General features: G+C 41.4%; 1 protein-coding gene across 1 annotated transcript in view; it reads left to right on the top strand.

Moving 5' to 3' along the window:
* Positions 1 to 1,648: 1,648 nt before the first annotated feature.
* Positions 1,649 to 18,019, top strand: part of GLB1 (galactosidase, beta 1) — a gene marked incomplete at its 5' end in the record, with an annotated part of 35,089 nt that continues 18,718 nt past the window's right edge. The window contains 9 exons of the mRNA XM_010149329.1: positions 1,649 to 1,818; positions 8,920 to 9,070; positions 9,377 to 9,437; positions 10,259 to 10,353; positions 11,609 to 11,789; positions 12,991 to 13,049; positions 13,942 to 14,063; positions 14,164 to 14,204; positions 14,638 to 14,750. Coding sequence (XP_010147631.1) covers positions 1,649 to 1,818; positions 8,920 to 9,070; positions 9,377 to 9,437; positions 10,259 to 10,353; positions 11,609 to 11,789; positions 12,991 to 13,049; positions 13,942 to 14,063; positions 14,164 to 14,204; positions 14,638 to 14,750 — 993 coding nt within the window. The remainder of the gene's footprint in view (positions 1,819 to 8,919; positions 9,071 to 9,376; positions 9,438 to 10,258; positions 10,354 to 11,608; positions 11,790 to 12,990; positions 13,050 to 13,941; positions 14,064 to 14,163; positions 14,205 to 14,637; positions 14,751 to 18,019) is intronic.

Below are 18,019 nucleotides of genomic sequence, written 5' to 3'. Positions count from 1 at the left end.
GCTCATGTCCAGGTTTTTATCCACTGTTACCTCCAAGTCCTTCTCCTTTAGGGCTGCTCTTAAAAATTTCATGTTTTCCATTCCATTCTCTTTAGTTTTCTGTAGTTGTACACACTGTTGTAATGAAATTGTTCACCAGTTAACAGAAAAAAGTGGTTTCATAGGAGGGTTCTTTAGAACTGTCTGTTGGTCCTTACATAACCTTTGGGCAGATTTCCTCAGATGTGTAGTGGAAGTTATAACCCACCTGGGGTTATATGGTGGTGTACAGCTCTCTTGCCTTTGTAATTTCATCACTTTTTTGTTTCATGTAATCAGTTTCCTAATTGCTAAGCCCCATTCTCATTACGGCACAGGGCAAGGCCCATCTCTTCAAATGCAAGACCAGTGTCCTTCAACAGCTTTTAATTTATGCTGTTGAAAGGTGTGTACCATTTGGACTAGTATAATGTCCAGTGAATCATGGGGTTTGGTTAGTTGGCTTCCGACTTACTCTCTGATAGGTATGGAGAACTAACTGGTTACATTTGCTGACTTGTGATTTTACTTCATAAATCCCTACTGATCTTTCATTGAAGGGGTTATTTTTTTTATTCTAATGTGCTTGGTAATTAATCTGATAAAATGCAAATGCAAAGTCATAGAACATGAAGACATACAAACAACTATTCAGTGGTGTGTGGAGGACAAAAGTAGGACTGGTGACAGGGATGTGAAAGATACATGAAAGAGGTAAGATGTGAGATGTTAAAGTTTGTTTAAAAAAAAAAAAGGAAAAAACTTCTAAAAGATTCTGAAATACATAGGGCCAGGCACTTATAAAAAGATCATCTGCTGTTCCTTGGTTTTAACAAACAAAACAAGTCCTATAGTCATAGTAGTTTAAATCTTGTTAAGATCATAGGCTCATTTCAGGAGTCATCCCATGCTCTTGAAGATAAGGTGTTTTTCTCGTGACTCAGAAATACGGAGTCGTCTTCTTAATTTGCCTTCTTTATACCTTCTTCACTGGGTTGGATGTGCTTAGCTGGAAAAGTGTTGAAAGGAGGACTTTCTCCAAAAATTACTAAATTTTAGTGACTTAATAAATATGCAGTTCACCAGACTGATCTATCAAACAGTTTTATACTTACTAGGAACTAAGCTTTCAAACGTGTGTATCGGTGTCCTGGAGCATTTGGAATGTGGTATTTGTTCCTGAAAAGCTCCCAGCTGGCTTTTGCTTCTAGACTTGAGCATGATGTTAAGTTGGAATTAGGGTTGTGTTTTCCAACAGTGTAGTAAGTTAAAGTGTGGAGTGCGAAGTGTTGGCATTCACCAGATCTCCCCTGATTAATGCCTCATCACTTGCGCTGGTGTAAGCAACTGCAAAATGTACCACTGCAGATATGCTTAGAAGTGGAGAATGCACGCAGCGTATTTGGGTGTAGTAGTGAATCCTGTCATTGCTGGGTGGTTGACAGATGTAATGTCCTTTGGGGTGATAGGCTGACGTGGGCTGTATGTAGTTAGTGGAGAGCCATTCACCATCAGTTTAACACCATTGTACCTTCTGTTGTGGACACCCCACAGATGTTGTATAGACTGTTCTATACAACATCTAGATTACATTGTGGGGTTGTTGGTTTTTTGTTGTTTTTGTACACAGAATATACCTCCGCGGAGTTTTGGAATTGATTATGACTGCAACTGCTTTGTCAAGGATGGGACACCTTTCCGTTACATCTCGGGTAGCATTCACTACTCACGGGTGCCCCGGTACTACTGGGAAGACCGCCTGTTGAAGATGAAGATGGCAGGACTTGATGCCATTCAGACGTAAGTAGCTGTTGACTTTCAAAGTAACTTGTAATCCTGAGAGATGTATCAGAATAAAAGTGCAATGCCTCCTTTGTTGCTTGGTTTATTACTTTTTAAGCAATAGGTGAGAAAGGTCTGGAGAAGTGAAGACTGGTACAGGATGACCCCTAACAGCATAGGCTGGGACAATTGGGCGGGTTATAGCTGACAGTCCACAACAGTCCACTTCCCTGCTGACAGGCAACACCTCCCGTTTCACGATCCAGGGTGCAAATACAACCCGAAATGAATTGTTGAACTGTGAGCACTGGCAACTATGGAACAGTTGTATGTGCTCTGCCTCTGCCAAAGGCATTGTAGAATCATAGAATCACAGAATGGTTTGTGTTGGAAGGGACCTTAAAGATCATCTAGTTCCAACCCCCCTGCCCTGGGCAGGGACACCTTCCACTAGACCAGGTTGCTCAAAGCCACATCTAACCTGGCCTTGAAGACATCCAGGGATGGGGCATGTAATGTCTCATCAAAAGGCAGACGAGGTGAGAAGGGACAGTAGCCTCTTAATGCAGTCTAGGTTGTGTCACCCTGAAGCTTTGAAAATATTGGCAAAGGCCGCAGTAATATTTAAAGCTATTATACAAGGAGTGTATAAATTTAGAAAAACAGTTGGGAACTAGGTGTACTTTAAAAAAAAAAAAATTGTTTAAGCAGCTTCCGGTTGTGTATACCAAATCTTTAGTCCATCTTTCTTGTCTTTCCTACCTAGTTGTGTACTTAATACAATAAGTGAGGCACAGGCTTTTTAAAAAGTGCAGGTTAGTGTTTGGGTGTGTTTTTTTTTTTTGCTAAAGCTTCCTTGACAAGGGAAGAGGAGTGGTAGAAAAGGGTAAGGCACTGTCTTTTCAAGCAGTGGTTGTAATTCCCAAACATGGGTGGGGTTTTTTTCTTTCCTAAATCATTACAAGACTTAGAGCTTCTCTTTGAAACAGCCTGCTTGTGTGTTGTGGACTGCCAGACAGGGTTGGTTCTGGCAGTGCAGAGCATGTAGGCCAGGGCACTTCGCTCAGTGGGAGCTGAGCACCATCCCTCCTTCCCCTCCCCTGAAATTTGGTTTGACATCCAAGTTGCAGGGTCACCTTGTAGGCTTGGCGCCATGATCAGGAAGGGTTAGTATGTGAAGAACAGAAGGCAGGGAAAGAAAAGAACTTGCCTTTTTTCCAAATTTAGGTTTCTCTTTTTAATATCTTAAAACTCTTCCCTGTGTTATGATGATGTAGTCATTTTTTGTTTGGTGGGGTTTTTTTTTTTTGGGGGGGTGGTTTGTGTTGTCTTCTAATAAAGCAAGCAAATTCTCTCTTCCCTCACATCACCTAAGAACAATGGGATTAAGTAACACACTTGCTCAGCGCAGGGTTGCTGGAGTTGCCCATGTAATGATTTTATTGCAGGAAAAAAAATTTCAAATAGACCTGGTAATTATAACCTTTTGATGTCTGGTGTGAAGATCAGCCTGGTTCTGACAGTGGCTCTGTGACTCCTATGACCCGTAGTGTCTCATACTTGCCTTGTGTCTCTGATTTATTTTCCTTCTCTTCCCAACACCCATATAGCTTCAGTGCCTTCTGTCTATTTCCAGCTTTTTCAACCAGTCCCTTCCATTTTTCTGTGCAATTGCCTCTCCCTGCCTCTGCTGCCTCACTAGTCTTTTGAGACAGGAATCTCTTTGTTCCCATTCCCCCTCCAATTACTGTTTTTTAATGGCAAAATTGCTGCAGTGCTGTTTTGTTTTGTGGAGGTTTTTTTGTGTTTCTTTTTTTCTCCTATTGCTACCTTTTTCCTTTATCTCCCATGAACAAGAGGGTGGTTTTTTTGTTTGTTTGTTATTAACTTGCTGAGATCTCTCACACGATGCTTTACTGGATTGCATCAGTATCCTTCTGCTGTGCAGAAAGGAATGGAGGTTGTCTTGTGTTGCTGTTGTCAGCTGGTCTCTGTGGGTTTCAGGGCAGCTGAGGTGTTTCTGTTTCGACACAGAAGGTACAAGTACAACTAACAACTGTCACCGTGTGGTTATGTGACCTGTAGCCTTGGGTGCTGATGCTCGATCACTGATGACAGATAACAGGTTTTTCACAACCTCCCTTTCTGTTTGTCGAGCAGACTGGATTCTTTACCTTTCTCCCTCATCATTGCTTACCTTCAGGTTTTTTCTACTGTGCTGGGTACATCTACTTTGGCAGAAGATAGCTCCTAAATGCGTATCTTACAAGCAGAAAGTACCCCTCTGCCTTGCATTTTCTACAGGAATCAAATCCACGCATCTTTCCATTTGACACTGGTCTCTCAATGCTAAAAAAACCCTCAACACAAACCCAAAAACCCCACCCACCAAAACCCTTTTGTTTTTCTTTGAAGTTTGCAGGTAATCAAGTCTTCCTGCTCTTGATTATTTGAAATAAATCAATAAATTTTCCTGTTACCCCGAACAACTCTGCTGTGATTTTGTCTGGTTTTGGTAAAAATGGAAATCGATCTGGGTGTTATTTAGTTGTGGTTTTGTTTTCTCTTCTTCTGCCTACTCTTTCCTGGGTCAGTGTATCTACTGGCAAGGGTCAGAGAACCAATTGTGTGAAGTCGTTCTGGAATAGGCAGCAGCACTTCCAGACCTTCCGGCAGAATGTGGTAGTTGCACTCCAAACCTTGGGGCCACCTCTGAACACTATGATTTTGCTGCTTGGGGGTTTTCCTGTGAGAAAGGGAAGGGTCTGGCTATAATTTAAAATATGGGAGCCTACCTTGTTCTTATCAAGATGCTCCCAGGGAGGCTTCAAGAGAAACAGGATCCTTTTATTACAGGACTGTCCTTGTAAATACCTTGTGGTCAAAGCAAGCCAGACCTGCTCTCCTTCCTGTTCCCTGCAGCCTCCTTCCCAAAAGAGCCACAATCGTCTTCAGCTAATGGCTGCGTCAGCAGCTCGCCTGGGACTCCTGGGTGGCTGAGGTCGGTACGTGTATATAACCATCTGCACCTGGAAACATCTTCAGCAATAACAGAATATTTAGATATATTTAACAGAGAACACAGGTGACAGGAAGCTTGATCTTTCATTAACGTTTAAGATATCAAGGCCTAAACCTTCCGAACAGGTTGAAATTGGATGACGCGGTCGGTGTGACATCCCAGGTGGTGGAGGCGCGTAGGAGCTCCGCTCCTGCCCTCAGTGGGCGGCGCAGAGGGATCTGCTCACCCCAGGGGAACTGGCCTTGTCCTCGGTTCCTGAACTGGGTCTGCCAGGTAGAAACCAACGCCGTCAACGACACCCGCGAGTTAGTGGTTTGTCTTGGTGGGTTTTTGCCAGGGAGGACGTGGACCATTAACCACTAGATGGGGCCAAATATTTACAGGATTTACAGATCGGTGGAGCAGCCTCATGAAAGAATTGGTGGTTACCTTACAGGCTCACGGGAAGTTGGAGAATGTTGAGCATTTTATTTGTTTTGCTGTGTTTGTTGGCTAATGAGCAGAAAACGGTAAACCTGTAGAAACTCCTGCTAAGGAAGAGCTGCTGTTTAGAATGTCTATTAATTAAAAATTAAGCACAATTTACTTTCTCTGAAGTCTCATAAATGTGTAATTTAACTAGCTGCTGTATTTATGAAATCAGTACAAGCTAATTCTACACTATTAAAAAAACCCCCAAAAACCTGGTGTTACAGAGAGAATTATCCTGTACATTAAGGTAGTTAAAGTGTAGTTTTTTTGTCTGTTGACATCTCTCTGAAATAGGAGAGAAAAACTGTGACTTTTAAAGAAAAGGAAGATTCTAGGGTAAAGTGTAGCATTTACTCTCCATTTACATACAATTTCTATTACTCATGTACAGAAGAAATACCACGTTTCAAGTTTGAAAAAGGAATGTGGCATTCCTTTATAAATTCATTATTCTGTAGCTAAAGCAGTACAGCATTAACTGACTATAAATTTATACAATGGTACACAGGAATTATACTTGCTAATGATAACAGTTTCAAAGCAAAATTATTTAATATGAGGCTGTTGCTAGCTGTAGAAAATATATTGGGGGATTTAAGTCTATTAGTAACAATTTTTAGGCCAGCGTTTAAAATACATTTATATAATGATTCATTCTGTAAGAAAGCATTTCACATACCTTTTTTTTTTTCTTCACTTTCTTCCTTGCTTCTTCACTAGAATCTGCTTTTTTCCCAGACATGTGGGAGAAGCATGGGACATAAACGACAGCTGTTTCTGGAGTAATTCTTTTATCTTCGTCCATGTTTAGCGTAAGGGAGCTGGAGAAATCCTTTTGTCCTCACCTCAGACATTATTGTTTCTAGAACAAGTTTGTAAAACTCTCCAGTGAGTAAGTTTTTGTAACTAACAAGTTACAAGGTATAGTTAAATTACAGCTAGAACGCTTTTCTAATAATTACCTGTAATTCATTTACCAGTTACAAGTAACTTGTTTGGTAGCCTAAAAAGAAAGGAATATAAGCAGCTGCTGTCTTTCTGCAGCAGTATTTTAGGCAGTGAGAAACTGCTACGAAGTTACTATCTAATCCTCTTTATTTAGCTCAGACAGGTGCAGCTGCCTGCTAGAAGCATTTTTCAGAGAATGAGTTGCTACATCAACATGCCTGTTAATTCCTCACAGAAAGTTTTACTGCAGTGTCATGTTGGTAATTGATACTCAGAAGGTACTTTTAAGTGGAACCTGCAGACCCTTTCCGTATTAATACTGCTTCCATTTAATATTAATACTGCAATTTCCTATTAATACTGCTTTCTCATTTTGTATTTTGCCTTTTCCTGTGCAAGAGAGAATTAAAAAGTGGTAACTCTTAATTCCTTGTTGATATTGGACCATGTTGGTCATTAGTTAAGAACATTTAGAATCCTGATCATGTTCACTGACAAACTGTCAATTGCTCCCCATTCACAAAGTAACACCCAGATGTCAGTAACAGCTTTGGGTATAGCTGGACCTACCAAAGAGACTCAGGATACCTCTCAAGGTATCCCGTTGCTTTCTCAGCACATTTTGGGTTGTTCTTTTGTGGTTAATTTTTTTCTGTGTTAATGTTATACCAAGGAGCCTTTTTTTTTTTTTTTTTGGTTGTGTTTTCTCGCAGGGATGTTGTACAGCCAAATACCAAAAGACTTGCTAAGTCGAGGGACTTCACCTCTTTTCCTTTTCTCTGATCCTTTAGGCAAGTTTTCCTGTGAACAAATGGAGTTAGGTTTAGCTGTCCTTGACACATCCGTGGCTACATATATGTAACTTAAAAGAATTTTCAAAACTATTGGTTAGAAATAGAGACTAACATCACTGTTATGCCTTAAAGCCAACTAAAATTATTCTGCAGTGATAACGGTATATTGGACAGGGAAAGCTCTGGTATTGGCTGCTTTGGGGCACATTGGTAATTTGTTTTAAATAGTTCTCTTCTTTATCTACTCTGAACTTAAATGACAGCAATCAGCTTTCTCCTGTGCTTGAAACTTAGACAAAGTGCATAAAACTAAATTAACATTGGATGTACTTTCACATGGTTCATATATTCCCTTAATGCACATTTAGGTTGTTCTACAAGTGACTTAATTGTGTGCTTTGGAAACAATTTGTGCACATTGACAAAGAAATAAAATACACTATATAGAGGGGAGAAATCTGCATTTTGATGCCTGAGAGTGTTGCTTTGACTCCGTCCTGGCATATAAACTTTAAGCTTTGTCTTGTCAAACAGATGCTGAAGATTTAGGCTTTTGTAAGACTATAATATTAACCAATGTTGCTGAAAGGTTATAGTTTTTGTATGTGATGTTCATGTGCATGTATGTCTGAGTGTGGCCATTTCCGTATTGTGCTCATGTGAGGGTTCCTGTTTTTCTTGTTTATTGAAAGCAGTGTTTTCTGCACTTTATTTCCCTCTTGGGTAAGTTCTTACAAAATTAACTGTGGAACATATAAACAAACCCAGACCGTAAGAAAAAGCGTTGCCTGAGTGAATCTTTGCGTCACTAGCCACAGTTTTGGTTTTACGAATTTTTCTCAAATTTGTTCTGGCAACAATTCTTTTAGAGGGATTATAAAGCTATGTGTAAAAAAGTAAATTCATGGAGGTGCTGGTCATTTAATGACATTGGAGAATGAGTTTTCTGGTTCTCTTGAATCCTGGCTCAGACTGTAGTCATCCCTAATTTTACTGTTTGTCTAAGCTACAGATGCCACTCAGAACTATCCTAAGCAAAAACCCTCATGGTAGTCAACCATGGGCCGTAAGCTACACCACTACGCATAGTAGTTAGCAGATAACACGTTTCTTTGTTGTCTTGCAACCAAGTGTATTTTTGCTTTTGTGAGATGTTCTGTGGTGAGGTTGTGGTTTCCTAAGTCCTGGAAATAGGAGAGAGGTGTTCTTTCAAATAGTTATCTGCTTCTTTGGCGGCTTTATTGCTTAGTTTAAGTTTTACTTTGTCCAGGCTTCTGGGCACCTTAGCATCCTCTAACATGACCGTTCTTTCCATGCTGGTTTTCCAGAACCTGCGTTGTTCTTGATCACTGAAAACATTCAGGACCTAGACATAATATCATTTGAGGCTTAGACATTTTTAAGTTCTTTGTGGTGGCAGCAGCATGGACCTGTCAGCCGAGTTCATGTTCCCTGTGCAAGCTGGATGATCCATGTGCAAAGGGCACGCACGGTTTTGGGCAAGCTCATTCTTGACCACCTCCTTTGTGAGTGATTTACAGCATTCCTCTTTTCACAAACAGCTGGCAGCTGACTTGCCAACATCTGTTAACTGCTTACATTTTGGAACAGTCATCGTGCTTTCAAAATGGCACTACCAACACCTGCCCTTGCATCACTACGGGCTCCTGCAGACGTACTGCAGTGTTTCAGTATTAATTTTAACGTCTTCTGCCATATGAAATACCTCAGAGAAGAAAGGCTCTAGAGTTACTCTCGTATTTTACTGATTTGAAGACAGGTTCAGCATTAGAGGTCTCTGGGGTGTGTAGTGCAAACATTTGTTGTTCTGAATTCTGGTTTAGTCTTGGTTTCCTAATGGAAGGTGACCTTCTTTCTTCATAGGTATGTGCCATGGAACTACCATGAATCCCAGATGGGCGTGTATGATTTTTCTGGTGACAAAGATCTAGAGTATTTCCTGCAACTTGCCAACGACACCGGTTTGCTGGTTATCCTGAGGGCTGGACCTTACATCTGTGCGGAGTGGGACATGGTACAGCCTTTTGTAACAGCTATCTCATTTCTAGGGTAAATCTAATGCAAGTATTTCTGTCTTAAAGTAGACAAACATATTTGGTGTACCCTTGGACAAGACTCTTGGTTTAGCATATTAAAATCCATGCATATTACATGACTTCTAACAACACAAGCTTACTCTTAAGTTGTATTTGGTTTTTCATTGGGAATTAGTTTTTACTTGTAGAAAATAAATCTTCTAGGTTTATGCTTTGATGAAAGGCTAAATTCTTCTTATATTTCCTAAAAATGGTCACTGAAGTGATTCCCTTTCTTTTCCCAGGGAGGTCTTCCTGCATGGCTGTTGGAGAAGGAATCTATTGTTCTCAGGTCTTCTGATTCAGGTAGAGGCATCAAAACGGACTAGCAAAAATGCACTTTAGCAGCAAGGCAACTTTCTGTTTGAGACCATTATTAGACAATTCATATTGTAGCTTAAGTTACCTTGTGAGTAAAATCTTCAGTATTTTTAATTGGAAGTGTGCATTCAAGAAGTACATAGAAAGAACAAAGTAGAGTAAAGTTTCCAAGGGATTGACAAGTTTCATGGAAATTGGTGCCAAGGGAGAAATCATTGTCACCACTGAGGAAAAGACAGGTAGCTCTCAGCTTTGAGTTTTTTGGTTTTGCAACGGTCAACTGGTCGCTCATCACGAGGATCCTTCCTGGCTGGTCAGTGTGCATCTAATCCCAGAACTAGTTACAGCATTCTTGCGTGCTACCTGATCGCAGGCCAGACATGGAGAGAGGAGATGAGAGGGGAGATGAATGTGGTTATTGGAGTGTGTATTAGGGAGCGAAGATAATATCAAATGTGTCTTCAGTTCTTCTCGTTGTGGGATAAATTATGTATTTTAAAAAATAGTACAAGTAGCAACATTTGCATTTGTTTTCCTGTTGAAATGTATTAGGACAACCTGTATGAGACATATTGAAGTCTCTCTGGTAATTGTTAAGGTTTATCAGTATTTAAAAGTTTTATTTTTTAGTAAACAGTACTGGACACTGACATTTATGGGCAAGTATAAGAGCACCTCGGCTCATTAAATACTCTTCTGTTACACTTTACATATTTAGAACACTGGGTATATAATACCCACGTATAATTTAAAACAAGAAGTAGAAGAAAGCAGAAAAGCTTTGAAATATATTTTGTGTATTACAGATTACCTGGCAGCAGTAGAGAAATGGATGGGTGTCCTTTTGCCGAAGATGAGGCCTCACCTCTATCAAAATGGAGGTCCAATCATCATGGTGCAGGTAACTGCCTGAAAATCAAATGAATACCAGCAGCATGGATGCTTCTACTGCTTTTGCAGACACTCCGTGGGTGTTGGGTTGGTAACGTCACTGGCATTCCTTAGCAGTTTCAGGGAGCTGAAAGACTGATGAAATCCCTAAAGAACTGAAAACACTGTTTCCAGAATTCAGAGAGCACTTGTCTGCTCTGTCAGAGTTGTTCCACAACTATAGAAAGCACTAGAGATTTTTAGATCTGAGTTTTGTGCCAGTTCTCACATAAAGCCACAATACGTTACAATTGCTTGAAACCCTCGGACAGAAGAAGGAGGGATAAGGTTATCTGCAGATAGAAGCAAAAGCGGTACAGTATAAGCCTGAAACTTGAGACAAATACAGCCTCAAAATTTAGGCTTTTTAGTTCTTAGCACCTAACTTAGGCTGTAAATGTTTCAGGACACAATGGTATACATTGTAGCTTCTCTCTTAAACATCCTCTGTCTGTGCAATGGTGATTGTTCCAGATTCTTAGTATTTGACTATAGCAAAAGCTTTGGTTTAATATTTTAATTTTTTTAAACTTCCCGGTTGGGCCAGGATGGGATAGGAGACCGTTCTTATAGCATGGGATCATTGTTCCTGAACGATGTAATATGTCTATTGAGCGAAAGCACCAGGCAGAATTATTCCTTGGCAGAAATAAGATGCTTATAAAAGGATTTTCAGAAATAACCTTCAGGTGTGCGCGGCCTTGGTTGAAAGTCCATCCCCTTGGGAAAGCAGCAGGATGTGTACCTCTCGGTAGTAGCAGGGTTGTCCTCCTCCCCTCAGTCCTTTGAGCAGGTTGCAAGGCTTTGATGTTCACGTGAGCCCCTTGTAGATGTCTGTTCTGGAAGTGCAATTTTGCTGCAGTTTTGGTCATGTCACAACCTGTTCTGTAGTTTTATTGTTCTGCTTGGGTCATAGTTCTCAATTTTTAATAGATGTGTTTTGATTACTGTTGCTAGTTAGCTACAGTTGAGATTTTTATGTGGAGGGTGATTTTTGTGGGAAGATGAGTTGCCTCCACACAATGATTGCACCACTGTAAGGTACAGGTGAAAGGAATGAGTGCCTAGAGATGTTGTCTTATCTTACTCTTCAGATCTGGAGTTAAAATGACCTTTTCAGGATTGCTGTCAAAGGAAGCGGAAGGTTGGATTTGGGCTTTACACTTTTGGTATCCGATGCAGACTGAAATTGGCTACTGCTTTACTGCCTTGCTTTGTCTGCGCAGGTGGAGAATGAGTACGGAAGCTACTTTGCTTGCGACTATGATTATCTGCGTTCCCTTCTGAAGCTCTTTCGCCGTCATCTTGGGGATGAGGTCGTGCTGTTCACAACTGATGGTGCAAGCCAGTTTCACTTGAGATGTGGAGCTCTTCAGGGTCTTTATGCAACAGTGGATTTTGGCCCAGGTTAGAGACCACTCTTTGTTACCAAATAATTCTGGGTGGTGTGTGTGTTTGTGGCAGAATAAACTGACTTGACTGTTTGACAAACCTGACTGCTTTGCTTAAATGGGGTAATAGGCATTTGTGTGTATTTGATGTACTCCTACATGTGCAAGAGTCACCCACAGGTAGGCAGTTAGAGAGTCATAGTCACTTCCTTGCATCATGAAATCATGAATAAAAAATTTACACTCTTCATAGTCCGTATCTCCTAAAAATTAGCGGTAGTAGTTGGCATTGATTCTATTGATTGGGTTTTTTTAGGTGTTTTAATATATTTTTTTGATGTTGGGGTGTTTGGTGTGGTTTTTTTGATGTCCTCTGTCCATCCCTCATAGTTCGTTTATTTCTAAGCCAGTGGTTACTGGAAAAATAAATTACTGCTGAAGATCGTCATTAGGAATGCGCACACTGCCACGTGCTGTGATATAGGCCTGAAGAATGGCTAGGCAACCATGTGTGTTCAGAAAGTGCCCTTTTGAGGACAGGAGAGTTAATGATGTTAATGTTCATATACTGCACAGACTTGGCAAAATAAGCTTAAGGCACAAGAAACAAACTCCAAGATAAATATTTTCATATTTTTCTACATGTGGCCTCTTTTGTACATTATTCTGTTTACAGTCAAAGATGTGTACTTAACAGAAATCTGTTTTCTTACAAGTAGATTGAAAATGTGAACTCCTTCATGTGTGTCACTTATGAGATGGTTGGCTACTCATGGAAATAGTTATTTCTGGTCCCTAAGCTTGAGCCACTAGGAGTGATCGGAAGTGAAACTCCTCTTCAGAGACTGCCTAGCTTCTCTTCTTCCCTATAGTTTTGGAACTGCAACCCCAGACCTGTACTTTACAATGACCAAGTATCAGATCTGACCATCTCAGACTTTCTGGTGCCGGGTATCATTCTTGAGGAAAGCTGGGCTTTCCAAAGTTGGTTCTCAAAAGCAAAGGCATGCATGCATACATATATGAATATATTTTAAATAAGTTCTGTAACTTGAATCAATACCTTTGATCACAGTGTTTTTGTGTTTTCTGAGATAATTTTCTTGTCTGGATTCTTTCTAGGTGTTGGAAGGGGGATAAGACACCAATTTCAGTAAAATGAAGCACCAAAAAAGTCATGGATGTAGCAACTGACTTTTATTTCTGTCTGCTTACAGGTGGCAATGTCACAGCAGCATTCTTAGCTCTAAGGGGCAGTGAGCCGGCAGGCCCTTTGGTATGTCTTTTCACTTATATTTCTTGTATCGTTCCTCATCTTGCAGTGATTAATAAGAGAGGCGTTGACAACAGTGTGCTGGACAGTTTTAGGGATACGTTCACTAATACATAATTTCCAAGTCAGTCAGAAAAAGTGAATAGAGAAGCTTCTCTGTGTCTTTGCCAAATCCACGTTAGCTGCTGTTCTAATACTGTTTTGGTCTCAGAAGGTATTGATTTTGTTTCAGTATTTTTCCTTGCTAAGACAAATGTTTACAAAGCAGCGGAAACAGTATGATCAGATGAGTTAGTGAGGGGTGTGTGTGGGTGGAAGTTAAAAACAAAATTAAAAGGGCAGGTTAGAAGTTGCTTCCTGTTTTCAGCTACCCTAGAGGTTTTACACAGGCTATAATGGATGTGAGATCACTGGAAGCCATTTTGACAAAGGGAGAAGGCCCGTTGAAGACACAAGATTATCTCTGTGCTATGAAATTGTTTATAACACAATTTGAGCATTTGCAAGATTTATTTTTCATTACATCTGGTCTACATATGCTGACCTGCAGCGAATGTGTTAGTCCCATCGTTTATTGGAAAGCCAAGCATCTGAAACACATTCTTGTTGACAGGTTCCAAGCAATCCATGCGCTTTGGTACTTAAGCAATTATTTTCAAAGTGTCCCTGTAAAATTATTGAAACAATCTTTTGATTTATTTGACCAGTAGTCTGACGAAAAGGACTGACCTAATGTATATTTTGCTGTATTTATAGTAATTTCAGAATGGCTCGAATGAGTCAAGGTGCCTCTTTTTTCCTTCCGTCTTACAGCTAGTAACCTTAAATCACATTGCCTTCTGTTCTTGTTCCGTCTTCACGTTTTCCCTTCCTCTTTTGCCCTTCTTCCTTTCAGGTTAATTCTGAGTTTTATACTGGATGGTTGGATCACTGGGGGCACCGTCATTCTGTTGTGCCCGCACAAACTGTAGCTAAAACGCTTAATGAAATCCTGGCATACGGTGCTAGCGTTAACCTGTAAGTGTGTGTTCAGTAGAGGTTAATCTGGGGGGATTTTTTTTTTTTCCCCCGATTCAGCAAAACCTGATTTAAGTGGACGTTTTTTTTTCCTTTTTAGGTACATGTTTATAGGTGGGACTAACTTTGCCTATTGGAATGGTAAGAAATTATTTAAATTATACTAATGATGTAGGGGAGCTGTTTAAGTTAGGTAGTAGTGTAGGGGAGTTGTTTGAGTCAGGTAGTAGTGTATTCTGTGGAAGAATAAGCTAGGCCTGCTTTCACATGACAGACGATGACTGCACTGGCTCTTCTGTCTGTTGCCAGCATGTTGTGCTAAAACCACGTGGTATTTACCTTTCCAAAAGCTACTTCTGCTTTACTCAGTCCCGTGAAACAGTTGAATCATGGATAAATTTGTTTCTCCTCAAAATATTTTGGATGACTGTATAACAGAGCAGTGTGAGCTCACAGAGTGTGGCTGCGATTGGAAAGAATTATAAAAGTTACTACTTTTGGGGAAAAAAAAAAACAAAAACCAAGCCAACAACTCTTCCACCATTCCTATTTTTTTTTTTCACCCCTCCCTTAGGTGCTAATATGCCCTATATGCCACAGCCCACTAGTTATGACTATGATGCTCCATTGAGCGAAGCGGGGGATCTGACAGAAAAATATTTTGCCTTGAGGGAAGTCATTGGTATGGTGAGTGTCCCCAGGACATGTTCAGAATGGTTCATTGAAACATCCCTGGTGTAGCGAAAACTCTCGCGCTCTTGTGTTGGTATAAATTACTTCTGAATTTACTATTTCTGCATGTAAGGGAAGTGAAGTAGAATAAGGCAATTAGGTCAACCTATCTGCTTGTTGTTACAAAAGGGGAAAGATCTTGCACCTCTCTGGCTATCCTTTTTGTCCTGATGGCTTCCTCCTTCCTTTCAGAGGAGGGGATAGAAGTGCAGGTCTGACACTGAAATGATTCAGCTCTGCTTTTTTGCTGTATTTCTTTTCTTTCAGCTCAAGGTCAGTAAGCTGAATCAGCTGTCTTGGTTGGATGAGAGCCTGTGCTGGCACAAAGGGAGCCAGGGGGAGGAGGAGGGGTTTGGCTGGGAGTAGAGATGGAAGAGGAGTGAACAGAGCTTTTCCCTTGCAGTATCAATCAGCCAGCCAGTCAGCTCAGGCTCATCGCTCGACATCAGCCTGATGTGCACTGCAGCTTAGTGCTTTGGCTATCTGTATCCCAAGCTGCATGTTGTGGTTTTGGGCCTCTGGGAGAGGGTGCGTGCTTATCCAAATGAACACGTCTTGGTTTTGTGATGCCATAAACTGCAGCTAGTGGGTGGGAGTAGCTTTGCCTTGCTGTAAAAATGCACAATAACTCTACAAACTGGAGATTGAAGTGAAACATTGAACCTGTGTCTGGATTTTTGAATACCCTTTCATTGGAGACTGTTCAGAAGAGATTCCTTGGGCGTCTGAAGGCTCTGGCTTGTCCTCACTGCGCTGTTCCATGCCTGCAAAATTCCTATTCACTAGAAAACTTCTTTTTTGATGTGACTAGATCTCCCAAAAGTGTATTACACTTTCTCCAGGGTTGAGCATGCCTTTATCTCAGGCCTGCTGTGGATCATTTTCTCCAATTTCTCCATTATACCTAAGCTATCTGTTGATGGGATAATTTTGATAGTCTTTCAAGGGGAACATTCTGTCTTGATACAGCTTTTCTCACCAGAGAAATTCCCAAATTTCCTGTTTTTGAGTTGTTTTCTTCAAGGCAAGATCCCTATCTGAAATGTAAGTAGTGTTTTAGTGCCTTGATAAGATCTGAAGCATTTGGTATAACCTCAGGTGTGTTGGGTCATGGTACAGCTTTTTTTTTGGTGTGGTTTGTTTATCTCTTACCTTCTATATCCATAGGATCTCAGTTAAGTTTTCCTGTCTCTGCTGTGGGTTCTAAGCACATAAAACTATCAGTTGCAACTTCAGGTGGAGCTGATGAAAACAAATTAAGTTACCTGTAACTAATGACTGGGTTCAACATATTAGCTCTGCTAAACATTGTAATTGTTTACTGTTTCCTTCAGTTAATACATTTAATAAACAAGGGTTTCAGTCTACAGCTTCTTTCAATTCCTGACAGGATTCTCTAGTTTTTATTATTTGGGATGAAGTTTTCTACCTGTGACTTCTTCTTTTGGGTGAATATTGTTTTTCCTTTAAGCCTGAATATCGTCATTTACTTTCAGATAAGACAGGAAGAAGTGAACTTGTTACTGGAAATAAAAGTCAGGCTTTCATCAACCCATAGTTGAGATTTGACAGGACATTGGAAATTATACTGCTGTCATTGTTTTAAAACAATATTAAATAGGCCATCCAGAGGGACCTTGACAGACTGGAGAGGCGGGCCACTGCCAACCTCATGGAGTTCAACAAGGCCAAGTGCAAGGTCCTGCATCTGGGTCGGGGCAATCCCAAGCACAAGTACAGGCTGGGTGGAGAGTGGATCGAGAGCAGCCCTGAGGAGAAGGACTTGGGGGTACCGATGGGTGAAAACCTGGACATGAGCCGGCAGTGTGCGCTGGCAGCCCAGAAAGCCAACCGTATCCTGGGCTGTATCCAGAGAAGTGTGGCCAGCAGGGCGAGGGAGGGGATTCTGCCCCTGTACTCTGCTCTGGTGAGATCCCACCTGGAGTGCTGCGTCCAGCTGTGGAGCCCTCAACATCAGAAGGATCTAGACGGGTGGGAGCGAGTCCAGAGGAGGCCACGAAGATGCTCAGAGGGCTGGAGCCCCTCTGCTATGGGGACAGGCTGAGAGAGTTGGGCTTGTTCAGCCTGGAGAAGAGAAGGCGCCGGGGAGACCTTATCCCAGCCTTCCAGTGCCTGAAGGGGGCTATAAGGAAGCTGGGGGGACTTTTTACAAGGGCAGGTCTTGACAAGACAAGTGGTAGCATGTTTAAATTGAAAGTGGGGAGATTTAGACTGGACATCAGGAAGAAATTCTTCACAGAGAGGGTGGTGAGGCACTGGGTTGCCCAGAGAAGCTGTGGATGCCCCATCCCTGGAAGTGTTCAAGGCCAGGCTGGATGAGGCTTTGAGCAACCTGGTCTGGTGGAAGGTGTCCCTGCCCATGGCAGGGGGGTTGGAACTAGATGATCTTTAAGGTCCCTTCCAACCCAACCCATTCTACAATTCTATGAACAAAAAAACCCGCTTGTCCCTATGTAGAGGTGAGCTTTTGAGCCTGAGTTTTATGGTGGGTATACCATGTGTAAGACCAGCATATTTATGCCTTGTGCTGAAACTTTCAAGCTGAATTCAAAGTAAAATCTCTGAAGAAAAATGTCTTTTCAGCCTCTCACCAAATTTATTTCAATGAAAACCTAGGAGTTGCTGAATTAAGCACTCGGAAGTCATCGAATGTGTGGATTAAGAGAGCCTTCACAAAGGCAGTCATTTGTGCATGTGTATTAAAATGTGGGCGTAGATTGTTTGATCACATGGGTATCTTGTATGCAGAAGTGTTTTCTTTATAACGTGCAGAGAGGGCCGTGTTCAGTAAATGAAAGAACAGATGTGAAGAGTAGATGTTACAGGAGACCAATAGTGGCAGGAAAGGGAGAAGGGGATGACAGCAGGGAGAAAAAAGGCTGTAGACTCGGAAAGGAGAAGGCTGGGGCATGGGGCAGAAAGCCACTGTCTAGACTTGCCACTCCAAAGCTGTCCAAGAAAATGGTGGACACCTCTCACCCCTTCTCTCTGCTGAGCTCAGCTGGTTCTCCCTAGAGGTATAGGGCAAGAAGTAAAGAGAACTATTGAAAGGAAAGGCACAAGGGGCTAATAATTCCCATATGGAAGTGCTTCTAAGGAAGTCAGGTGGAAATACCGTCCTACAAACTTTGAAAGGTTAACTCAAGCTCCCATAGACTGTGGAGAGGGCTGCAGGAGGGTTGTAGAAGACAGTGAGGAAAGCT

The sequence above is a fragment of the Eurypyga helias genome, unplaced genomic scaffold, assembly GCF_000690775.1.
Source record: "Eurypyga helias isolate BGI_N326 unplaced genomic scaffold, ASM69077v1 scaffold15403, whole genome shotgun sequence".
Classification (NCBI taxonomy): Eukaryota; Metazoa; Chordata; class Aves; order Eurypygiformes; family Eurypygidae; genus Eurypyga; species Eurypyga helias.
Note: the sequence above shows the minus strand (reverse complement) of the source record. Positions and strands in the feature narration are given on the sequence as shown.